The sequence below is a fragment of the Coregonus lavaretus genome (genome assembly GCF_964263955.1).
Source record: "Coregonus lavaretus genome assembly, chromosome: 15".
Lineage (NCBI taxonomy): Eukaryota > Metazoa > Chordata > Actinopteri > Salmoniformes > Salmonidae > Coregonus > Coregonus lavaretus.
In genome coordinates, this window is record NC_140002.1 from 41,412,025 (window position 1) to 41,438,498 (window position 26,474).

The 26,474-nt window shown below is 40.5% G+C and overlaps 2 protein-coding genes across 4 annotated transcripts; one reads left to right on the plus strand and one right to left on the minus strand.

Moving 5' to 3' along the window:
- Positions 1 to 4,340: 4,340 nt before the first annotated feature.
- On the plus strand, positions 4,341 to 11,111 carry LOC311142690 (transgelin-3-like). Its single transcript, XM_084178344.1, has 5 exons — positions 4,341 to 4,481; positions 5,224 to 5,437; positions 5,684 to 5,858; positions 9,927 to 10,029; positions 10,311 to 11,111. Exons 2-5 carry the CDS (start codon positions 5,258 to 5,260, stop codon positions 10,450 to 10,452), a joined length of 600 nt encoding a protein of 199 aa, XP_084034470.1. The 5' UTR covers positions 4,341 to 4,481; positions 5,224 to 5,257; the 3' UTR covers positions 10,453 to 11,111.
- Positions 11,112 to 15,020: 3,909 nt separating this feature from the next.
- On the minus strand, positions 15,021 to 26,444 carry LOC311142139 (uncharacterized protein). Of its 3 annotated transcripts, none has more exons than XM_084177731.1 (21): positions 26,347 to 26,444; positions 24,978 to 25,534; positions 24,793 to 24,854; positions 24,619 to 24,657; positions 24,415 to 24,515; positions 24,262 to 24,305; positions 24,027 to 24,143; positions 23,403 to 23,528; positions 23,155 to 23,319; positions 22,836 to 22,954; positions 22,238 to 22,748; positions 18,118 to 18,211; positions 17,952 to 17,971; positions 17,702 to 17,830; positions 17,346 to 17,468; positions 17,073 to 17,201; positions 16,860 to 16,987; positions 16,470 to 16,584; positions 16,053 to 16,206; positions 15,621 to 15,742; positions 15,021 to 15,291 (listed from the first exon to the last, which is right to left on the minus strand). In XM_084177731.1, the coding sequence occupies exons 2-21, from the start codon at positions 25,500 to 25,502 to the stop codon at positions 15,253 to 15,255; spliced, it is 2,862 nt and encodes a 953-aa protein (XP_084033857.1). In that variant the 5' UTR covers positions 25,503 to 25,534; positions 26,347 to 26,444; the 3' UTR covers positions 15,021 to 15,252. The 3 variants fall into 3 exon arrangements, with proteins under 3 accessions (XP_084033857.1, XP_084033855.1, XP_084033856.1); XM_084177729.1 differs by having other exon boundaries at positions 16,458 to 16,584; XM_084177730.1 differs by lacking the exon at positions 26,347 to 26,444 and adding an exon at positions 26,173 to 26,191 and having other exon boundaries at positions 16,458 to 16,584.
- Positions 26,445 to 26,474: the final 30 nt, after the last annotated feature.

Genomic DNA, 26,474 nt, shown 5'->3' on the forward strand with positions numbered 1-26,474 from the left:
CACACATACACAATCCATTTCAGTTGTTAGCTGGAATTCTATCTCTCATTGATTATATACAGTGCCTTGCAAAATTATTCATCCCCCTTGGCGTTTTTTCCTATTTTGTTGCGTTACAACCTGTAACTTAAATGGATTTTTATTTGGATTTCATGTAATGGACATACACAAAATAGTCAAAATTGGTGAAGTGAAATGGGAAAAAATATGAATAAAGCCATAGATTTTTGAGATGGCAAGTGATCCATGCAGTTACAGGTGAAAAGGTAGACCCAATGCTAATGAGGGTTGCTGTTTCACCTGCAAAAAAAACACATTTTGTTTTTGCGTTTCACCCAACTGCAGTAATATCTTATTTTTTCAGGTCAGAAACATGAAAATTGTGATTATTTTTGCCCTCCTGAGTGGTAAGTGTGTATATAAAACGTTTTGGTAAACTTTCAAAAGGCTGGTCTGCAGAAATCTCAAAGATACTGCATTTAATCAATTACTGAACAGAAAAGTGCAATACCAATATTTTGAACAGGAGTTTTCGCTGCTCCATTCATGAAGGAAGAGGAAGCTAAGCGATTCATCAGACTGAAGAGACAATCAGGATACTGGGATCCCAACCACTCTCAGAACCAGTGGGGTTACACTATTCAAGAACAGGTGCCACATCTACCAGTGTATTTTGTGTATGGATTTAGGATTTTGTATTGCCTTTGACCAGTTTAGGCTTTCTACCTGTGTAAATGTATGTGTTTGTTTGCATGCCCTTGATATATTACTCTCTACCCAAGGCCAATGAGTACTGGACAGCTCTCCGAACAGATGCACAGTATTATATGGATATGGGACACCTGATGTTCGACCGCTCTGTGGCTATGTGAGTCTATTAAGACAACTGTCACCATCGATAACTGCAATGACACTAAAAAGATTTCTTAACAAAGAGCACAGCTTACATACCGGTAATGTGTAATTCTGCTATTGACGTGTTTTTAAATAGTCTGATTGCATGTATTTGTGTTCCAGTGAAAACAACAGGCTCTATATGGAGATGCTGCGGAATGCTCGTGCTCACCTTGACAGTCATACGGTGACAATGGTCAATAGAGGAGCTGTGGAGATGCTCAGCAGCCACAGTCTCATGGATCATATCATCAGCACCTCACAGTGAGGGTGGATGAATACAATCATTTACAGTGAGGGAAAAAAGTATTTGATCCCCTGCTGATTTTGTACGTTTGCCCACTGACAAAGAGATTATCAGTCTATAATTTTAATGGTAGGTTTATTTGAACAGTGAGCGACAGAATAACAACCAAAAAATCCAGAAAAACGGATGTCAAAAATGTTATAAATTGATTTGCATTTTAATGAGGGAAATAAGTATTTGACCCCCTCTCAATCAGAAAGATTTCTGGCTCCCAAGTGTCTTTTTATACAGGTAACGAGCTGAGATTAGGAGCACACTCTTAAAGGGAGTGCTCCTAATCTCAGTTTGTTACCTGTATAAAATACACCTGTCCACAGAAGCAATCAATCAATCAGATTCCAAACTCTCCACCATGGCCAAGACCAAAGAGCTCTCCAAGGATGTCAGGGACAAGATTGTAGACCTACACAAGGCTGGAATGGGCTACAAGACCATCGCCAAGCAGCTTGGTGAGAAGGTGACAACAGTTGGTGCAATTATTCGCAAATGGAAGAAACACAAAAGACCTGTCAATCTCCCTCGGCCTGGGGCTCCATGCAAGATCTCACCTTATGGAGTTGCAATGATCATGAGAACGGTGAGGAATCAGCCCAGAACTACACGGGAGGATCTTGTCAATGTTCTCAAGGCAGCTGGGACCATAGTCACCAAGAAAACAATTGGTAACACACTACGCCGTGAAGGACTGAATCCTGCAGCGCCCGCAAGTTCCCCCTGCTCAAGAAAGCACATATACAGGGCCGTCTGAAGTTTGCCAATGAACATCTGAATGATTCAGAGGAGAACTGGGTGAAAGTGTTGTGGTCAGATGAGACCAAAATCGAGCTCTTTGGCATCAACTCAACTCGCCGTGTTTGGAGGAGGAGGAATGCTGCCTATGACCCCAAGAACACCATCCCCACCGTCAAACATGGAGGTGGAAACATTATGCTTTGGGGGTGTTTTTCTGCTAAGGGGACAGGACAATTTCACCGCATCAAAGGGACGATGGACGGGGCCATGTACCATCAACTCTTGGGTGAGAACCTCCTTCCCTCAGCCAGGGCATTGAAAATGAGTTGTGGATGGGTATTCCAGCATGACAATGACTCAAATCACATGGCCAAGGCAACAAAGGAGTGGCTCAAGAAGAAGCACATTAAGGTCCTGGAGGGGCCTAGCCAGTCTCCAGACCTTAATCCCATAGAAAATCTGTGGAGGGAGATGAAGGTTCGAGTTGCCAAACGTCAGCCTCGAAACCTTAATGACTTGGAGAAGATCTGCAAAGAGGAGTGGAACAAAATCCCTCCTGAGATGTGTGCAAACCTGGTGGCCAACTACAAGAAACATCTGACCTCTGTGATTGCCAACAAGGGTTTTGCCACTAAGTCATGTTTTGCAGAGGGGTCAAATACTTATTTCCCTCACTGTATCTAAATGTGCTTTCTCTACGTTGCTGTCCTTGATGTAAGAGCGTGATTGCACAAGGCATTAACTATGTATTATCCTTTTTATTCTGTCCAAATAAACATTTAAAAAAGGAAAATGCATATTACATTTTTGCACATGCATGATTCGTTTTTGCATAGACATGTTTCATATAACATAGGCAACTGTAACTTTGTGAAATGCATTTAAGAATAAAAACTATTTTATATGAATAATAATCAGGGTTTAGTTGAGGTGTAAGCCTACTTGCTTGACATGCAGTGCCTTCAGAATGTGTTCACACCCCTTGACTTTTTCCACGTTTTGTGTTACAAGGTGAGATTAAAATTGATTTAATTGTCATTTTATTTGTCAATGATTACACAAAATACTCTGTCAAAGTGGAAGAAAAATTCGAACAAAAAAAGAAACAAATCTTGATTACACAAGTATTCAACCCCCTGACTCAATACATGTTAGAATCACCTTTGACAGCGATTACAGCTATGAGTCTTTCTGGCTTAGTCTCGAAGAGCGTTGCACACCTGGATTGTACAATATTTCCACATTATTCTTCAAACTCTGTCATGTTGGTGGTTGATCATTGCTAGACGGGCATTTTCAACTCCTGCCATAGATTTCCAAGCAGAATTAAGTCAAAACTGTAACCAGGCCTCTCGGAAACATTCAATGTCATCTTGGTAAGCAACTCCAGTGTATATTTGGCCTTGTTTTAGGTTATTGTCTTGCTGAAAGGTGAATTTGTCTCCCAGTGTCTGTCTGGAAAGCAGACTGAACCAGGTTTTCCTCTAGGATTTTGCATGTGCTTAGCTCCATTCTGTTTCTTTTTATCCTAAAAAGCTCCCTAGTCCTTGCCGATGACAAGCATACCCATAACATGATGCAGCCACTGCCATGCTTGAAAATATGAGGAGTGGTAGTGATGTCTTATGTTGAATTTGACCCAAACATAACGCTTTCTATTCTGGACATAAAGATAATTTCTTTGCCATGTTTATTACAGTTTTACTTTAGTGCCTTATTGCAAACAGGATGCATGTTTTGGAATATTTTTATTCTGTACAGGCTTCCTTTTCACTTTGTCATTTAGGTTAGTATTATGGAGTAACTACAATGTTATTGATCCATCCTCAGTTTTCTCCTATCACAGCCATTAAACTCTTAACTGTTTTAAAGTCACCATTGTCCTCATAGTGAAATCCCTGAGTGGTTTCCGGCAACTGAGTTAGGAAGGATGCCTGTATCGTTGTACTTTTGACATGAGGTATTGTGTGTAGGCCAGTGACACAAAATCTCAATTTAATCCAATTACAATTCAGGCTGTAACACAAAACAATTTGTGAATACTTTCTGAAGGCACTGTATGCCTTGATTCAAATGCCTTGTGAATAAAACAACTGATCCATTGATTAATCAATAAAGAGAAAGCACACAAATATCAACCATAGTCAAATGAATGGGTAAAGAAGGGCCTATCTACAAATCATGCAAATGTAATGATACATTATATTAATTAAATAATTGGAATGAACTCCCAGTAAACTATTTGAAGGGTAAAGTCCTATAGTAACCATTCCTGGACATTATCACTGGATATTGACGTTTCTCCCATTTGGCCATGAATTCATCCCGATAGTATGCTACATCCCCTATCAGAGGCGCGTAGGCGCTGAGGCATCAATTGACTCTCGTGGCACTGAAAGCTGTAGCCAGTCCGAGAACGGATGCTGAGTACGGATGCTGAGGTTGGTACTGCATTCCTCAAGATGTCCATTTTTAACAGCATGTGACTGCAGAGCGGGACAAACGACCAGGAACGGAACGAAGCAGACCATACATCAATTGAAAATTCGTAAGTAAACGAATGAAATGGGAAAATGATGTGCATAGACGGAGACTGACATTCCGAATGTGCCTAGATGTATTGCGAACGCTATAATAAATTATTTCATATTGCAAGCACTTACACTAGCAGTCTTTTCCCTGGAGGGAGTTAATCCAGGCCGTTTTGCCTACGTTATTTCCTTAACTCGGCTGATCCATTTGTCTTTTTATTTAGCCTATGCAAGCAAGTATATTATGGCGTTTTATAAATCAATCCCTGGATGCCATCCAGTGGAGAGTGACAACGCGCGCATCACAGGAGGACTACCAAGCCTATCTTAAAATTCGATCATATTTCCCTCGATTTTTTTTTCGAGAGAAGTATCACACGGTTAAAACATAAATGTAATTATGGAGATTTCAATGTGAAACTAGAGGTGTCCGAATATATTAAGAAAATTGCTGAACTTTATGACTGCGTATCCTTGAAGCTCACAGATGCCCGTATCTAAATATACACATGACATCAGAAATGAAAGCCCAGGGCGGACTTCTGTGTGAGCTGCAATAGAGTGCATTATTTATTAATACAAATAATAAACAGAGAGCAGTGAAATAGTGTATGGCTCCAGCGACACACATCCTCAAATTACTAGACTGCAGTTCAAATGTTATGTCTTAATTTACGCACAATAAGTGATTTTGCTTCTAATTTTACAGAAGGGTTGGAGAGATTTTATATTTGTTAAATTGCACCCTTCACCTTGCAGTCACTCTCTTGGAAGAGCTCTAATTCCGGAAGCCATGGCTAACAGAGGACCCAGTTACGGGCTGAGTAGGGAGGTTCAGGAGAAGATAGACCAGAAGTATACTCTGGACCTGGAGGCCAGACTGGTGGACTGGATCATCTTGCAGGTTGGGGGGGACATAGAACGACCAGAGCCTGGGAGACTAAACTTCCAGAGCTGGCTCAAGGATGGAACAGTGAGTCTCTGACATAAACTCTGGTTGACGTAACCTTATGCATGTCTTCATTATTCTAAACCTAACTCTTAAAACACATATACAGATCATCTCAGACTCTAATTCACCATGGTCATAATAGGCCATATATGATAGCCTTTGCTATTATGGGGTTTCTTCTCCTGGTCCAACCACTGCCACCCCTAATGCTAGGTGGGTGTAGGCCGGTTGTATTCTGTCATTCCATTATTTCATCTCTCGTTGCAGATTCTTTGTAGGCTCATTAACAGCCTCTATCCCCCTGGTCAAGAGCCCATAAAGAAGATCCCAGAGACAAATATGGTCTTCAAGCAGATGGAGAAGATCTCACAGTTCCTGCAGGCAGCTGAAGCTTATGGGGTGATCACCGGGGACCTTTTCCAGACCGTGGACCTATGGGAAGGTACAGCTCTTCTAATACAGTAGTGACTCCACTCCACCATACACTCACATGCAGCAACCGGTTAGTCCTTATGATAGATAACTTCAGGGATGTGCCATGTATGTGAATATAGCCTTTCAATATAAAATAACTTACTTTGTCAAATCATACATTTATTTTCTACAAAAACAAATTTTTATTATAACCAATGAGGGAACAACATGGACTACAGGAGACCGCAGAGAGAGCACTCCCCCATCCACATCGACAGAGCCGCAGTGGAGAGGGTCAAAAGCTGCAAGTTCCTCGGCGTGCACATCACTGAAGACCTGAAATGGTCCCTTCACACAGACAGCGTGGTGAAGAAAGCTCAACAGCGCTTCTTCAACCTCAGGAGAATGAAGAAATTTGTCTTGGCCACTAAGACCCTCACAAACTTCTACAGATGAGGGTGATGCGGTCAGCCCAACGCATCACCGGGGGCACACTGCCTGCCCTCCAGGACATCTACAGCACCCAGTGTCAAAGGAAGGCCAAGAAGATCATCAAGGACCTCAGCCACCCGAGCCACTGCCTTTTCACCCTTCTACCATCTATCTAGAAGGCGGAGACAGTTCAGGTGCATCAAAGCTGTGATGAAAGACTGAGAAAACAGCTTCTATCTCCAGGCCATCAGACTGTTAAACAGTCACCACTAGCCGGCCTCCACCCAGTACCCTGCCCTGAACCTTAGTCACTCTTACTAGCCGGCTAACACCCGGTAATCTACCCTGCACATTAGAGACTGCTGCCGTATGTCCATAGTCATTGAACACTGGTCACTTTAATCATGTTTACATACTGTTTTACCTACTTCATATGTATATACTGTATTCTAGTATTCTATAACTACTGCTGTACACACCTTTTCTATTCATATACTGTCCATACAGTCTATAGACACCATTATAAACAGTGCATTCGGAAAGTATTCCCTTCACTTTTTTCCACATTTTGTTACGTTACAGCCTTATTCTATAATGGATTAAATAATTTTTCCCCTCATCAATCTACACACAATACCCCATAGTGACAAAGGGAAAACATATTTTTAGATTTTTAGCCAAAAAATATAAAACAGAATGCCTTATTTACATAAGTATTCAGACCCTTTGCTATGAGACTCGAAATTGAGCTCAGTTGCATCCTGTTTCCATTGATCATCTTTGAGATGTTTCTATAACTTGATTGGAGTCCACCTGTGGTAAATTCAATTGATTGGACATGATTTGGAAAGGCACATACCTGTCTATATAAGGTACCACAGTTGACAATGCATGTCAGAGCAAAAACAAAGCCATGAGGTCAGGGAATTGTCCGTAGAGCTCTGAGACAGGATTGTGTCGAGGCACAGATCTGGGGAAGGGTACCAAAAAATTTCTGCAGCATTGAATGTCCCCAAGAACACAGTGGCCTCCATCATTCTTAAATGGAATAAGTTTTGAACCACCAAGACTCTTCCTAGAGCTGGCTGCCTGGCCAAACTGAGCAATCGTGGGAGAAGGGCCTTGGTCAGGGAGATGACCAAGAACCCGTTGGTCACTCTGACAGAGCTCCAGAATTCCTCTGTGGAAATGGGAGAACCTTCCAGAAGGACAACCATCTCTGCAGCACTCCACCAATCAGACTTTTATGGGAGAGTGGCCAGACGGAAGCCACTCCTCAGTAAAAGGCACATGACAGCCCGCTTGAGTTTGCCAAAAGGCACCAAAGGACTCTTAGACCATGAGAAACAAGATTCTCTGGTCTGATGAAACCAAGATTGAACTCTTTGGCCTAAATGCCAAGCATCACATCTAGAGGAAACCAGGCACCGCTCATCATCTGGCTAATACCATCCCTACGGTGAAGCATGGTGGTGGCAGCATCATGCTGTGGGGATGTTTTTCAGCGGCAGGGACTGGGAGACTAGTCAGGATCGAGGGAAAGATTAATGGAGCAAAGTACAGAGAGATCCTTGATGAAAACCTGCTCCAGAGCGCTCAGGACCTCAGACTGGAGCAAAGGTTCACTTTCCAATGGGACAACGACACTAAGCACACAGCCAAGACAACGCAGGAGTGGCTTCGGGACAAGTCTCTGAATGTCCTTGAGTGGCCCAGCCAGAGCCAGGACTTGAACCCGATCAAACATCTCTGGAGAGACCTGAAAATAGCTGTGCAGCAACGCACGCCATCCAACCTGACAGAGCTTGAGAGGATCTGTAGTGAAGAATGGGAAAAACTCCCCAAATAGAGGTGTGCCAAGCTTGTAGCATCATGCCCAAAAAGACTTGAGGATGTAATCGCTGCCAAAGGTGCTTCAACAAAGGACTGAGTAAAGGGTCTGAATGCCTATGTAAATGTGATATTTCAGTTTTTATTTGTTATACGTTTGAAAAATGTATAAAAACCTTTTTGCTTTGTCATTAATAGGTATTGTGTGTAGGGGGAAAAAAACATTTAACCCTTTTTTTCCATTTTCATCTGAAATGATATATCCAAATCTAACTGCCTGTAGCTCAGGACCTGAAGCAAGGATATGCCTATTCTTGATACCATTTGAAAGGAAAAACTTTGAAGTTTGTGGAAATTTGAAATTAATGTATAACACATAAGATCTGGTAAAATATAATACAAACCAAAAAACATGTGTTTTCTAAATATAAATGTTTACAGCATCTTTGAAATGCAAGAGAAAGGCCACAATATAATATTGCAGTTTAGGCGCAATTTAGATTTTGGCCACTAGAAAGCAGCAGTGTGTGCAAAGTTTCAGATTGATCCAGTGAAACGTTGCAATTTATTTTTTTATTTTATTTTACCTTTATTTAATTAGGCAAGCCAGTTAAGAACAAATTCTTATTTACAATGACGGCCTACACCGGCCAAACCCGGACAACCAGGGAGTCTGTAGTGACGCCTCAAGCACTGAGATGCAGTGCCTTAGACCACTGCGCCACTCGGGAGCCCAATATCAGACTATTTTGAATGAAGTCTGCCCAAGTGTGCAGAATTGGTCAGTTGATACATTTTCAAGTACATAACTATAGAGAACATACAAAAATTATATGGTAATACAAAATGTAAGTTTACACATTCCCAGGAATGTCATACATGATGGATCATTAGCTTATACACTAACTTTCACACATCTAGATGGCCGGGCGGGGTGGGTGTGGAGCCAGAGACAGCAGAGGTTCAAACTGTAGAATATTTTTGAATATAAAAATGGATTTTATCGAACAAAACTATGCTACATTTTATCTCTAGGACCGTTAGGATGACAAATCAGAGCAAGATTACTGAATGTAAGTACATGATTTACCTTCAGAGGTGAATGTATCAAACCAGTTGCCGTGATACGTTTTTTTTTGTTGTGCACTCTCCTCAAACAATAGCATGGTATTTTTTTCACTGTAATAGCCACTGTAAATTGGACAGTGCAGTTAGATTCACAAGAATTTAAGCTTGTCCTGGAAAGTTTGCTGTTACTTACAACAGTCATGCTAATCACATTAGCGCACGTTATCTCAACCGTCCCGTATACGGGACACCGATAAGGCTGCAATGTAACAAAATGTGGAAAAAGTTAAGGGGTCTGAATACTTTCCGAATTATATATATATACAGTACCAGTTAAAAGTTTGGACACACATTCAAGGGTTTTTCTTTATTTTTACTATTTTCATAGTTTTGATGTCTTCACTATTATTCTACAACGGTAAAAAATAAAGAAAAACCCTTGAATGAGTAGGTGTGTCCCAACTTTTGACTGGTAGTGTATATATATATATGTATTTATATAAATGATATGTATATATATATTTATATTCTGGTCTCTGACAATGCTTGTTCTGATATTTCTTAATTTTATTTTTCTGGATAATGTATGCATTGTTTGTTTTTTATTGCTAGGTATTATTGCACCGTTGGAGGTACAAACACAAGCATTTTGCTGCACCTGCGATAACATCTGCAAATCTGTGTACGCGACCAATAGACTTTGATTTGACCTACTAAAGCCAAATATGGTATTGAAATGTCTGTCTGGTATTTTGCGTGACTACAGGGAAGGATATGGCTGCCGTGCAAAGGACCTTGTTGGCACTTGGCAGTATGGCACTCACAACGGATGATGGTCAATATCGTGGTGAACCTGATTGGTTTCATAGGTGAGGAACCAATCACGTTAGCTGTTTGTAATGAGTTGTACAAAACAGCAATGATACTGTATGTCCATTTCTTTATTACATACCACTCCAAAAAGAACTATTTACAATGAGTCGTATGACTTGACCCATCCCCCCTCTCACCTGTCTGTTTATGTATCGGTTTGTTTACGTTTCATTGCTGTAGGTGTAGGCTTTCCTATCTGACTTGTATCAGTTTGAATCTCCTGTACAAACATCCATCACAGCAGGTAATTCAACAGTTTTGTCTCCTGTGCTTTCAGGAAAGCTCAGGGAAACCGGCGGGATTTTTCTGAGGAGCAGTTGCGTCAAGGCCGCAGACTGATTGGCATGCAGATGGGCGGAAACTCGGGGGCGTCTCAGTCTGGCATGAGGGGGTACGGCATGCCACGCCAGATAATGTAAAAATGTCATTTGGCTCCCCTAAATGAATCCAAAGTTGCTCTCTCATTAGTTCAGTGGCAGCGTGAAGTTTCCCTGATGATCTCGCTATAGGGGCCCTAGATGTAACCTCATACTGAAAAGAGCACTATTACAGGGCATTACAGATGATGTCCTTCAATAAGCCTTTGTGTGAGCTCACAGTGGCTCTTCTTCACTCAGTTACAAAGTCAGGTGTGTCATTTCTGTCGGAGTGGATGTTGTTTGCGCATCAGACGGGTGTTCAAGGTTTCTGTCAACACGATTGTGACATGACAGCAACTGTGCAATTGTCCAAGAAGAAATGTTATTTTGAAAAGTCATTGTAATGATAGTCACGATAGTATTAAATTACAATATTCTTTATTCAGGTAATTTACAGCACCACTAGTCTTATTCTTTACTACACTGTGGAATGTGAATGCAACGCACTACAGCCATTTTTCTTTTTATAGAACTACCTTCGTTGCATGATTTCTTTATGAAAAATGTTCATGTTCAGTATTGAATGTTAAGTTAAATACTTGTTAAAGTACTTAAATTATATGTATTTTTTTCTTGTTTCATTTATGTTACTTAATGTACCCTGATGTATGAGTACTGTATGAAATGTCTAATAAAAAACATGAGCTGGTGCACACCCCAAAAAGTTGGTAGAGGTGCTGACTAATGACGAGTTGACTCTAGGCTATAAATATAAATAGAGTTGCACACTCTATATACAAGCTCCCAGTAATTTATTGGGTAAAGCACCAACATTTTGTCATCACTGTGCCTTCTTCAGTGTAATGTCATGAATGCTTGAACCAGGTTATGTAGACAAAGTGCAATTAATGCAACCAATGACAATAGTGAGGGGTGTGTCATAATTATTAGGGTGATGAGAATTTACAAAAATTTAACTGTTAAAAGACAATAGTTTACAACATGTTGAATATAAATTATATGGCTATTGCAGTGGAGGCTACTGAGGGGAGGACGGCTCATAATAATGGCTGGAACGGCGCTAATGGAATGGCATCAAACACATAGAAACCATGTGTTTGATACCTTTCCACTAATTCCGCTCCAGCCATTACCACGAGCCCATCCTCCCCAATTAAGGTGCCACCAACCTCGAGTGCGCTATTGTTATATTGCAACGTAATTAGATATTATACATACATTTAGTATTAGCATCAACATACATTATTATTGAACTACATTTCATATACATATTTAATTGTTTCTTTCATTTAATCTTTGTTACATGTCATCTTTTGGTTCAACCGTAATGCACAATCAGCATCATCAACAAAGGGAACATCTTGTGTGCACGCTGATAAGTTGTTGAAAGAATATGTTCATTTAGTAGACTTGTTCATAAAAACGGAGACTTGTGTAGTGTCGAGTTAGTGTGGCTAATTATGCTGTAACAAAGGAGTCCGCTTATACTGAGCTTTGATCATAAGTTTTATTCATATCACAAGATTTCAGCATAAGTTTACAGATGTATATAGCATCCGGAGAGCAGTGTCCGAAAAGAATATGTCTGCTGCTCTGACCTTCTTTGTTCCCATCCAGTACTTATAATCTTTCCCAAAATATGGGTGGCTCCCTCTACTGTCCAATCAGACTCTGTCTGTTCTATGGTGTCACTCTAAAACTACTCCCTCTAACACTGAATAAACAGCCTCTCAGGTTCCCCTTAAAAACATTAGCAAAGTCATAATTCTTAATACACTACACTTGTTCATAGAAACGGCCTGAGGGCAAAGTCAATGTTCAGACCACTAGGGGTCAGTGTTTTTAGATAGGAGATCCAGTAGGCCTCCCTCTGTAGTAGCAGGGTCTCGACGTTACATCCTCTCCTTGGTAGAGTAACATGCTCGATACCTGTGTATTTGAGGGAGGAGATCAGATGGTTAGCTTCAACAAAGTGAGCTGCTACTGGATAGTCAGTGTTCTTACACCTGATTGAGCTGCGTTGTTCAGCTGTGAGTTGTTTTAATTGTCTATTCGTTTGTCCTACGTAGGCTTTCCCACATGAACAGGTGATGAGATATTTTACTCCCTTTGTCCCGCATGAGATAACACCCCTAACAGGGATTTTTCGACCTGTGTGTGGGAGTCTGAAAAAATATGTTTTGTAGTGCTGTCTCGCTGTGCACATGAGCCACATTTGTAGTTCCTATTTAAAATGGGTGCCAAGAGTGTCTGAGTGGGCAGGTCAGATCTCAATAGGCTGTTCCCAATATTGTGGCCAGGCTTGTAGACCACCAGTGGGGGTTACTTGAAGAGGTGTGCATTTATTTTGTCTGATTGCAGAATATGCCAGTGCTTTTCCAGGATTGCTTTCATTTTCTACGAACACTTGGTGTACTTAGTGCAAAAGACTGTTGTGTTATTTTTCTTCTTTGGTTGAGTTTTTATTTTTATTTTCATCATTGCATCATCAAGAGTTTTGTCCTTCTAGCCTCTCATTTTGAATTTGTCTGTCATTTTCTTAGCATTGTTGTCAAAATCTGACTGTTGGCCACAGATGCATTTAACCAAGCACAACTGGCTATACGTAAAAATGTATGCACACATGACTGTAAGTCGCTTTGGATAAAAGTGTCTGCTAAATGGCATATTCATTATTATTACTTTTATATGGTAAACCATTCTTAAGGGGAAGGGGATGCACACTGTCCACACATAGCAGGGTGTTGCGGTCTGTGGGCTTTGTGTATACCTCTTTGTGTAATGCATTATTCTCGTTAATGATCCATAAGTCCAGATAGTTTATTTTTCTCTCATCAGTCTGCATGATGAATTTGAGATATTTAGTGCTCCCATTTAGCAGAGTTTGGAATTCATTTAGTTCCTGCTGACTTCCTACCCAGAGCACAAAGACATCCTTGATATATCTCTTCCATAGGATTTTAGAAAGTAGGGTGTGTGTGTCTGTTTTGTAAATTAATGCTTCCACAACTTGTTCCACATACAGATTTGTTGATGATGCTTATTGTGCATTACGGTTGAACCAAAAGATTGCATGTAACAAAGATGAGATGAAATGGAAACAATTAAATATGTATCTGAAAATAAATTAAATAATGTATGTCTATGCTAATATTCGGAACAAAAATATAAATGTAAAATGTTGGTCGCATATTTTATGAGCTGGAATATAAGACCCCAGAATTTTTCTATACGCAAAAAGCTGATTTCTCTCAAATTTTGGGCACACATTTGTTAACATCCTTGTTAGTGAACGTTTCTCCTTTGCCAAGATAATCCATCCTCCTAACAGGTGCAGCATGATTAAACAGCATGATCATTACACAGGTGCACGTTGTGCTGGGGACAATAAAAGGCCACTCTAAAATATGCAGTTTTGTCACACAACACAATGCCACAGATGTCTCAAGTTTTGAGGGAGTGTGCAATTGGCATGCTGACTGCAGGAATGTCCACCAGAGCTGCTGCCAGAAAATTTGTAAATTTCTCTACCATAAGCCACCTCCAACATCGTTTTAGAGAATTTGGCAGTACGTCCTCACAACCGCAGACCATGTGTAACCACGCCAGCCCAGGACCTCCACATCTGGCTTCTTCACCTGTGGGATCGTCTGAGACCAGCCACCTGGACAGCTGATGAAACGAGAAGTATTTCCGTCTGTAATAAAGCCCTTTTGTGGGGAAACAGTAATTCTGATTGGCTGGGCCTTGCTCCCCAGTGGGTGGGCCTATGCCCTCCCAGACCCACTCATGGCTGCGCTCCTGCCCAGTCATGTGAAACCCATAGATTAGGGCCTAATTTATTTATTTCAATTCACTGATTTCCTTACATGAACTGTAACTCTGTAAAATCATTGACATTGTTGCGTTTATATTTTTGTTCAGTACTTTGTACATTATCTAAATATGTTGCTATATATATATAGTCTAATATATTCAACAAGCTGTAAACTAGTCTTTTAACAGTTTCATTTCTTTTCATTCTCATCACCCTAATAAATTATGACACACCCCTTCACTATTGTCATTGGTTGCACTAATTGCACTGTTTGTCTACATATCCTGGTTCAAGCATTCATGAATTTACCCTGTGATGCCAAAACAGTGGTTTACCCAATACAATACTGGAAGCTTGTATATAGAGTGTGCGAGCAACTCTTACATTTTTATAGCCTAGAGTTTGTGTGAAATGTAAAATGTTATGGAATACGTTTACTGAACTCTCCCCTATTGGTTTATCATTCAAAAGCATCTAGGCCTGTATGGCGTAAATCTTTCATGTTGGTTTAGACCAAACAATCTCCCCCATTTGTCCTTTCCTCCAACGATGTACTGCTCCTTGCCACAGGCTGGGTGGATCTTAGCCCTCTCTGCTGTCACAGTCAAGCACCAGATGGTTCTCTGGGTAATGGCACATTCTGGGATGTAGTTCCAGCCGCTCCTGTGCACATGTCCTTGTCATTGATAAATGACAGTTGACCATTGACAAACAACCATAGGCCTCTGTCAAATATGTTAAGGTCAGTAGGTTCAGAGTAAATGTTAGCCATAAGATGTGACAAAATTAATTCCAGAAGTCAAACATTTGTTTATTCAATAAGAGGAAACTATATCCAGGTACTATTCATAACCACAGAATGGGACTAAATTTCGTAATAGGCTGCATGCATTAATTAATTTAAAATGGGTAACCTAATGTCAATAGTAACAGAAAAAAATGGAATGTTGAAAACAAACCAGACAAACATTTATACTAAAACGGCCTTCCTCTGGGAAGACTACAGGTGGACGACAATCCTCTCAATCAGCCGGGGTCTGTTTATCTTTATCCATCTTTCCCTAAAAAAATAAAAGTTTACATTTTCAATGCAATATCTATGGAATATTAACCCATAACACAAGCTAAAACAGATCCCCTAAAAAGTCCTGTATCTTTCCATTTGGTTGAGATTCCACAAGCATAGGTGATACCAGCTTAAATAAAACAAGGTTTCCCTTGACAGTGATCAATATTCGACACATTCATTGTTAAGAATTAACATTTGACAGTGAAACCCGATGAATGTTGAGAATGTATTCTGGCCTCCAAGGTCAACTACACTTTCTTACAAATACGCCACACCACAAAGTATGATTCCTAAGACTGACTCGTCATAGTTGAAAATTACCTTAAGGTTCATGTAATGTTCCTCACTGCTACAGTGGACTGATTTGGCTGTTTTCTCATTGGTGTAGAAGATGTTGCACAGCTTGCAGAATAATCCAGTCCTTGGTACCAGATAGTCTAACCCTGCAAGTAAAAGGAGAGAAAAAAAACACAATAATATAATATATAATATGCCATTTAGCAGACGCTTTTATCCAAAGCGACTTACAGTCATGCGTGCATACATTTTTTTTGTGTATGGGTGGTCCCGGGGATCAAACCCACTACCTTGGCGTTACAAGCGCCGTGCTCTACCAGCTGAGCTACAGAGGACCACAACATGTTTGTGTTCTGACGATATGGCACTAAAATATATTTATTAGATCCCTGTCACTCGATAATTTTAAAAAAGGCAGCCACACAAACAGAAGTCTGTTTTTCTCCAGCCTCTTACCAACAGGGTTGTCAGGTTGATAAGGACCCAGAGGTTCCTCCTGCTTCTCCTCCTCCTCCTCTTCTCCCTCCGGGATAGCTTCCACACCACTGGCTTCCTCACCCTCAGGGTCCCCACAGACCCCCTCACTGTCAGACACAGGGCTCTGGACATCCTGGCCATACAAACACAATCATGTCTATCACTCATTTGTTCTAATTAGCCTGAGAGACCAACACCAAGAAATATCTTCACTCTTCTCTGTGTGAAGTGCATTGACTGATTACTTCTTGACTAACCGGTAACTGTAAAAGGATTGTTCACGAACATGTCAAAATTAAATACATAAATAATCAGCTAGCATTTAACTAAAAAGGCAACCTTTCACCTTGTTTAAATTAAGGAAACAAAAACATAGCAAATAACCATCTCTTTCACTTCTGGAGAGGGGCTTTTGGCTGACTGGCCATTGGTCTTTTCATCTCCATGGTGATCTCTTGATCTTCTGTTTTTCTGACCGGCCAACCACAGCTCATATTTGACTGGTGGTTTCCTGGATCAGAAGAGCAGAATACAATGTCATGCAGTACTACATCATGAAAGTGTACTTAGATACAACCCTCATACAGTCCAGTTTAACCATAGATCACAACATTATTTATCAGATAATTTTATTGGCTGTATATTCTTCCAATAGATTCCAATCAATTAAACTGGCAGTGGACATGGACTGAATAGGATACTAGCATTCTTCAAATTCCATTTAGTCTAACTATCATTTCCATCTACTCTACTGCATATTCTTAGGGGTCATTGAAAATTATATACCAGTATATTAGTGAGTCTCCCTTTTTGCACAAACTGACCCTTAACAGGGTACCGTAAAACTTGTGTGGACGTTCGAAGTACTTCACCATCTTCTGTGCGGCTTCCACACTCTCCAACTGGATATAACACTGAAAGAAGAATAAAAATCCATGTGAGTCCGTTATCAATAGAAAAACAAACTCCCCCCTAAAAAATGGGCCGGTGAAACTTTACCTTTCCATGACGCCAGTTCAAATTATAGCCAGTGATTTTCCCGAAAGGCTGGGCAAGTCGTAACAGAGAGACGTCCGAGTACTTCTGGAGTGGAAGCATACAAATGTAGATGGATCTCCCACTAGGACTCTACATTGACAGAAACAAAGTCACATTACACATAGTATGCATCTTTGTGTTACAAATATTGACTATGCTAGGTGTGTAGTTGAGTTTATAACTAAATTCTTTCATCAGATGCATACTACACCATTTAGCAGACACCAAACCCACCTCCAACTTTTTCAGTGAAAAGCACATGCTAACATCGACACGTTTCCGCAACAACTGTCCTTTGCCTTTGTAGAATTTCACCATTTCACGTACTTCCTCTGTAGTTTCAAGCTCTAACCATGCCTGAAAATATAGAAAAAGCTCAATGTCATAAAAACTAGGACAGCAAACGCTTGCACAAATCAGGGTTTGAGTAAAACTCTTTCCTGTATGCCAAAATACGTGAATGTCAAATTGTTATTCACCTACGACAACATTATTTCCATCCCATAAAGAAAACTAGATAAGTACCATACAAAATAAAACACACTGATCCCCAAATAACATATCTGCAAGTAACATAACTATGAACATACCTCCTGTCTGACGAAGGATATGTAATGGTTGACAACTTTCACATTTGCTCGCTCTGCCAGTTTCAATAGGGCCACCTCCACGTTTCCATAGCCCTTTCTAATTGGGCTAATTTGGACAACTTTTCCATCCTGTAGAAAACAATTTTACTGAGCAACCTACTATCAATAACGTTGGATAAAGCAACTTTTCTACACTTGACACATTCCAAGTAGACGTTTCTCAATTTGTCGTTTTTGGAGGAATACCAACCCATGAAGCATCCTTTGACTCTGCAAATAAAAACAAAAGTAATTATTACTATAAATGATGATCTGCAGATTATTTTCTTAATGTGTTATCCACACAGGCTAAACCGTAATAATTGTTATGTCCTTTGCTGCCAATAAATAAATGTTTTGCATCATTCATTGCTTACCCAGCAATGTGTCCCCTCCAGTATTGTTGTCGAGTTCATCCAATGTAACAAAATCATCCATATTCTCAGGGAAATCCATGTCATCCATATTGTCCTGTTGGAAATAAGTACAGAACATCAATAAGTTAATTCACGAGTTTCAAGTTCCACAGTGCTGCACCAGAATCATATCAAATCTCATGACAAATACTTGTGAGGTTGCAATTGGAAACTGTCAAAAGCAGCTCAAACACTGAACATAAAAGTATGCAAAACTGTATTCAATAGTCTTGAACTATGATATAGAGCCATGTCTCTTAAAGCTAGGAAGTGAACTCTGTGGCTGCACTATTACAAAGGATATTGTAAGCTGTAATTTGTTATTCAAACCTCTTGGTCAGTCCAGGTTAACCATGTTAGGGCTGAACAGATAGGCATGTCTACTGATCCATACATCTACAATGTTTGGCTGACTTTCGAGTGCTTAAGCACCTGTTCTGGATTACTACTGACAGTCTAGGTTTTCTGGAAACAATTGGAGCTTGTACAGAGATGTCTCGATCACCTTTGATATTCAACCATGGAATATAAAGGAGACCCTTCAAAGCTTATCTCCATCTGATTTGTAGGGCACTCATAAAACGGATGGAATTAATAACCCCTGAGCACATCATATACCCTACATACAGTGCCTTCAGAAAGTATTCACACCCCTTGACTTTATCAACATTGTTGTCACAGACTGAATTTAAAATGTACATTGTCAAACAATACCCCATAACGTCAAAGTAGAATTACGTTTTCAGAAGTTTTTGCAAATTAATTTAAAATTAAAAGCTGAAATGTCTTGAAGTCCAATAAGTATTCAACCCTTTTGTTATGGCAAGCCTAAATAAGTTCAGGAGTAAAAATTTGCTTAACAAGTCACATACAGTGGGGAAAAAAAGTATTTAGTGTAGCCACCAATTGTGTAAGTTCTCCCACTTAAAAAGATGAGAGGCCTGTAATTTTCATCATAGGTACACGTCAACTATGACAGACAAAATAAGAAAGAAAAATCCAGAAAATCACATTGTAGGATTTTTTATGAATGTATTTGCAAATTATGGTGGAAAATAAGTATTTGGTCAATAACAAAAGTTTCTCAATACTTTGTTATATACCCTTTGTTGGCAATGACACAGGTCAAACGTTGTCTGTAAGTCTTCACAAGGTTTTCACACACTGTTGCTGGTATTTTGGCCCATTCCTCCATGCAGATCTCCTCTAGAGCAGTGATGTTTTGGGGCTGTCGCTGGGCAACACAGACTTTCAACTTCCTCCAAAGATTTTCTACGGGGTTGAGATCTGGAGACTGGCTAGGCCACTCCAGGACCTTGAAATGCTTCTTACGAAGCCACTCCTTCGTTGCCCGGGCGGTGTGTTTGGGATCATTGTCATGCTGAAAGACCCAGCCACGTTTCATCTTCAATGTCCTTGCTGATGGAAGGAGGTTTTCACTCAAAATGGCCCCATTCATTCTTTCCTTTACACGGATCAGTCGTCCTGGTCCCTTTGCAGAAAAACAGCCCCAAAGCATGATGTTTCCACCCCCATGCTTCACAGTAGGTATGGTGTTCTTTGGATGCAACTCAGCATTCTTTGTCCTCCAAACACGACGAGTTGAGTTTTTACCAAAAAGTTCTATTTTGGTTTCATCTGACCATATGCCATTCTCCCAATCCTCTTCTGGATCATCCAAATGCACTCTAGCAAACTTCAGACGGGCCTGGCTTAAGCAGGGGGACACGTCTGGCACTGCAGGATTTGAGTCCCTGGCGGCGTAGTGTGTTACTGATGATAGGCTTTGTTACTTTGGTCCCAGCTCTCTGCAGGTCATTCACTAGGTCCCCCCCGTGTGGTTCTGGGATTTTTGCTCACCGTTCTTGTGATCCTTTTGACCCCACGGGGTGAGATCTTGCGTGGAGCCCCAGATCGAGGGAGATTATCAGTGGTCTTGTATGTCTTCCTTTTCCTAATAATTGCTCCCACAGTTGATTTCTTCAAACCAAGCTGCTTACCTATTGCAGATTCAGTCTTCCCAGCCTGGTGCAGGTCTACAATTTTGTTTCTGGTGTCCTTTGACAGCTCTTTGGTCTTGGCCATAGTGGAGTTTGGAGTGTGACTGTTTGGGGTTGTGGACAGGTGTCTTTTATACTGATAACAAGTTCAAACAGGTGCCATTAATACAGGTAACGAGTGGAGGACAGAGGAGCCTCTTAAAAGAAAAAGTTACAGGTCTGTGAGAGCCAGAAATATTGCTTGTTTGTAGGTGACCAAATACTTATTTTCCACCATAATTTGCAAATAAATTCATTAAAAATCCTACAATATGATTTCCTGGAGAGAAAAAAATCTCAATTTGTCTGTCATAGTTGACGTGTACCTATGATGAAAATTACAGGCCTCTCTCATCTTTTTAAGTGGGAGAACTTGCACAATTGGTGGCTGACTAAATACTTTTTTCCCCCACTGTAAGTTGCATGGACACACTGTGTGCAATAATAGCGTTTAACATGATTTTCCCAAATCTCTGTACCCCACACATACAGATAATTGTAAGGTGAATTTCAAACACAGATTCAACCACAAAGACCAGGGAGGTTTTCCAATGCCTCGCAAATAAGGGCTCCAATTGGTAGATGGGTAAAAAAAAATGACAAAAAAGAGAGACTATCCCTTTGAGCATGGTTTAGTTATTAACTACACTTTGGATAGTGTATCAATACACCCAGGCCACTACAAAGATAGAGGCATCCTTCCTATCTCAGTTGCCAGAGAGGAAGGAAACTGCTCAGGGATTTCACCATGAGGCCAATGGTGACTTTAAAGCAGTTACAGAGTTTAATGGCTGTGATAGGAGAAAACTGAGGACGGATCAACAACATTGTAGTTACTCCAGAATACTAACCTAAATGACAGAGTGAAAAGGAAGCCTGTACAAAATAAAAATATTCCAAAACATACATCCTGTTGCAATAAGGAACTAAAGAATACAAAGCGTTGTGTTTGGGGCAAATCCAACACATCACTGAGTACCACACTTCATATTTTCAAGCATGGTGGTGAACGCATCACGTTATGTGTTTGCTTGCCATAGTGAAGGACTCGTGAGGTTTTTTTGGGATAAAAATAAACGGAATGGCGCTAAGCCCAGGCAAAATCCTAGAGGAAAACGTGGTTCAGTCTGCTTTACAACAGACACTGGCAGACAAATTCACCTTTCAGCAGGACAATAACCTAAAACACAAGGCCAAATCTACACTGGAGTTGCTTACCAAGACGACATTGAATGTTCCTGAGTGGCCTAGTTACAGTTTTACGTAAATCTGCTTGAAAATCTATGGCAAGACTTGAAAGTGTCTGTCTAGCAATGATCAACAACCAACTTGTCAGAGCTTAAATAATTTTTACAAGAATAAATGTGCAAATATTGTACAATCTAGGTCTGAAAAGCTCTTAGACTCACCCAGAAAGACTCAGCTGTAATCGCTGCCAAAGGTGATTCTAACATGTATTGACTCAGGGGTGTGAATAATTCTGTAATTTTTTCCATAAATTTGTTTTCACTTTGTAATAACAGGTATTGTGTGTAGATGGGTGAGGAAATCAAATTTTCATTCAGGCTCTAACAGCAAAATTTAAAATAAGTCAAGGGGTATGAATACTTTCAGAAGGCACTGTACATAGTGTGCTATGGTACCAAGCAAACTCAATATTCCAACAATCCATGACTCAAACCAGCCACTGCTGACATGAGTCACAGAAAACATCTTGACTGTTTGTCTAGATTGATGAGGTTCAATCTGAAGTTTCAGGAAAAAATTATTTGCCACTGAAACCTCAGCCAGATTTCAGTGGTTCTAGGCATAATATGGCCACATCTGTTTCAACTGATCAGTGGAGGATCTCAACCAAACTACATTCTCAGCGAAGCTCCCAGAACTTCAACCAAGTTGAAGAGTTGAAGCACACATGCTTTAAGAACCCATTGCTAGGAACCCACATCTTGGTTACTTGACAAACGTATTTTCAATTATGAGAACAATAAGCCTTTCTTTGTTGGTTCCGGTCACAAATATGAATGACAAGAATTTCTTACATCTTCATGAAAGCTCTCCTTTTCCATCATGTTCTCCATTGAGACATCAGCATCACACAGAGCTGGATCATCGGCAGCCTTTATGTCAGAAGCCTCCAAGGTATTGTCTGCCAACAGTTCTGAGATTTCGGGTTCCCCCTTATCTTTAGAATCAGCCACCAGAGAGGCACTTTTGGAAGGAGCAGGGTTTTTAGTATCAACACCACTTCCAACCTCGTCATCTAACAAGCTTTGTTCAGCTTTCACCTGGACGCCCTCTTCGTCTAGATCTTTGTTTTCCAAATCAATGTCCTCCTCCTTGATATCCTGCTTGATCACTTCCTTGACCTCCTCTGAGGTAATTTGTTGATCTTCTCCTTGTTCCAATACTTTCTCAGTAGGTTGTTTGCCTGTACTGGGTTTCTCTTTGTTCGTGGAGTTTGAGGTCTTGCTGGTCTCCTCACTCTTGTGTCTGCTGCTGCGGCCTTTACTGGAATCTGCTCTTCTGGATGTGGTGGAGTCAGGACTTTCTCTACAAGGCAAAAACCATTGAGGTAAACTTCCCTGACACAAACTTCCTGATGAGTCCCATAGCCCCAGTTGAAGGACTCTTACTTACCTCAGGCGCTTCAGTGACAAGAATACTTTGACACTCTTTCCATTGATCTTGAGGGGGTTGGAGTGGTAGTACTTCACCATAATGTCAGCATCTTTCCAATCTACCATCTCAATCAGGGCCTGCAGATGAATAAGGGAGAATTCATTAGACAAAGCTAGAGAAGGTGCTGCATAATGGAGGTTTTGGTGTTGAATTGATCTATTCTAGTCATACAATTCCATGCTATTCAGAATTTTTTATTGTTTTCTATTTGAAATCACCAGAGAAATTTGCAGAATTGAATTGATCACACTTCAATTCCATATTGCGCGAACCTTACCTGATCACCTGAAAATGTTGAATGCCGCACATCCCCAAACATCTTGGCGAGATCGAGAATCTCTGGTTCTCTTTCCTTCCCAGGAGGTAGGCGGGAAAAACAAACCACTGTATTGGTAACTTGTTTGGTCTGCCGTTTTTCTGGTGGTTCATCCAACCTTGGCGGCTAAAGGAAAAAACAAGCTCATACTGGGATCTCTGTGATTAAGAATACAGAACCTCAAACTTTTAAGAGGCAGGTGCACTTACATGTATACTGCACACCATAGGTGACAGGTACAGAATCAACTTATTTCCCTTCACGAACGCTTGCTTTTCACTGAAGTGATTCACCATATTGACTGCCTCTTTGTGCGAACCAAACTCCAGGAATCCCTGTAACAAAAATACAACACTGGATCATCCAATAAACGTTAAACTACAGATGTAACTTTTTTTGGGTTGAGATAATGTTAAAAAAATAATAATAATAATCTGCAAAATTTAACTTTTTGGGCGACCTGACCAAATTCACATAGAAATGAGTTATAGATCTGTAATTCTCATTGAAAGCAAGTCTAAGAAGCGGTAGATATGTTCTATGTGCCCTATTTCTATGCTTCCCGTGCTTAAGTTTAGTATTTTACGTTCGGTTTTGTACACCAGCATCAATCAGCTGAAAAGACAACATTGCTGGCTATTGAAAAGCGGTTTAGATGGCACAATGATTCTCTACACTATACTTGCTCGATTTGTCACATAAACTGAAATTAGGCGAACTATTAGAATTTTAGCAACCAGGAAATGGCGGAGCGATTTCTGCATAGTGCATCTTTAAGAGATGAGTGCCTATTCCTCCGTAAAAAAATACAAATATAAATGTGTGTAATTTACCTTGCAGGGGAACACCAGATGTTTTACAACTGTGCCGAATGGCTTAGCCAAAGTCATCAAGTCTTCAACACCAACAGAGCCAAGGGGAAATTTTGTGACCACCACCTTCGTGCCAGCCTAAAGCAAAACATAATCACACATTCAAGCACGCAGCTTTAAATAAACAACATCATAAGTAGCCAATTAAAAATTATCTATTTATAAGAAAACATTGCCACAAAAGGGACATAATTACCTTGGGCTTCAAATGGTGTCTTTCTGGTGCTGACCAGACTTCACCTAAAGATGAAAACATGAAAGGAGATAGTATTTATTTTGAAGTGGTTTGCAATTGGGCCTTATTTGGTCTGGATCAAACTTGATTTTGGAACGGGACTCGGGTTATGACCTCGTACGCGGTCTGAGCCATGTTGTCTCTTGTAAGGCATAGCAGGACGTGGCATTTTTCTGGGTGGTGAAATAGCATCTCTACTTGGGATGGAGTTGGACCTGGAAGGTAATGTAAACAGTGCTAAGTAAGATGAGGAACAGCTAATGGTTTAAATCATGACATGCCTATTTTCAACATAAAGATTCATTTCATGCCCCTCACATTTCCCTCCCGGTATCACGTATTTTCCAATCTGGATATCTGTAAAAAAAAAATATATAAAAAAAAGAAGAAGAAAAAAAGAAATAAAACCAGGTAACAGGACATATCTCAATTGATTTTTTGACCTGTATCAGTCCATTTTCTAAATGTTTCACTTTGCATGGAAACACTTACAGACGCAAGAGTTCTCGACAGCCCTCCACATGGCGTAATCCATTGAGATGATCCTTCCATGTCTGTGAAAAAAGCAAACTCATATTAAGCAAAATGAATGCCATCATGGAAGGTTGAGTGTTCTGATTAAAATTATATAGCTATACAGTCCAACTGCAAGAGTATTGAAATATAACAAAGCTTACCTTAGAAGAATTCAACATGCAGAAGCATAGAGAGCATGTGTGTGGGTAAATCTTGGGCACAACTCCATGAAAATCATCCACTTGATAGGAGAAAGGAAACTTTTGCTGGCTGTCGGATATTTTTCCCCTTGAGGACCTAGTGTGACGGGAATTTCTCCTTGCCTCAGTCCGCTCTGGTCGACTGTGAATCTCCACTCTCCTATAGTCAGTGTCACAATGGCTGTTGGACTGGGGAGGGACTGCAGGGGGACTGTCCTGTTTGCTGCGGTCTCCATCATCTGTATCCTCCTGCTGGCTGTCTCTCTTCGGGGAGGCCTCTCCCTGCCCCTCTTGCTTGGCTCGTTTGGCCTTCAGTTGCATTATCAGATAAGGCAACGTCTCCACACTTATCTCGTTCTCTGGAATCTGGGCCAGAGCATCCACGTCTTCTGGAGAGAGCCCCAGAGTGGCATATAAATTCATAGTGCTCATCACTCCATCACCAGATCCTTGGTGTGCAGAGCTGTGACCCTCACTGTCCTCCATCCTCAAACCTCCAGGGAACAGAGAAGTTTATTCTGAAATTGGGAAAAAAACGATGTTCCGTCATTTCAACTGATGTAACTAAAGCAGCGTTTCCCAAACTCAGTCCTCAGGACCCCAAGGGATGCACGTTTTGGTTTTTGCCTTAACACTACACAGCTGATTCAAATTATCAAAACGTTATGCTTAGTTGATTATTTGAATCAGCAATGTAGTGCTACAGCAAACACCTAAATGTGCACAGAGTTAGAGAAACCTTGAACTACAGCCTATGAACATGTCTAGCTAACTCAATGGTTGGGTAAAACGTGTGTAGGCCTTAGAAGAGCCTTCGGAAGAAAGTATCCTTACCACAACTGCGAAACTGATCTTCAATCATTCAATAATTAGTTAGTCTTCATTTGCTGTGAGTAATTAGATGTCAATTGATGTCACTCATTGAAATAAAAATAAGTTTCCCAGCCCAGAGCAACATAGTTGCAAGCTAGCTACAGCGGCGGCCTTCCTCATAACAACAGCCAGTTGTTGTTAACTAGCTAACTATGCATCTTCAGTTCGGCAAAACGAAGCACAATATATTCTCACCCCAATGAAAACATGAGTTATCAAGTAAGTACCATGTAGCTATAACGTTACTGCATTAATGGCATTATTGTTAACTTGTTGCACGCACCGCTGGAGAATGCTGCCTTGCCGTCCACAGCCAGGAAGCTAACTTAGCCAGCAAGAAGCTAAGCATAGCTTTTAGTAAATATAGCAAGATATCAGCGTTTCGGAGTGAATATTTATGCATTAGGTTCAACTACTAGCTACATGGAAAATAAATTGTGAATGCTGTAAAACATACCTTTTAAGAAGTCCCCTTTCAGGTATTTCGTAAAATTTGGTGGCTACAGTCTGGCCAAATTTATTTATAACTAATCAATCTACCAGCGTCTCGTCAGCGACATTAAAAAAGTAGCTACTCCCTTAACT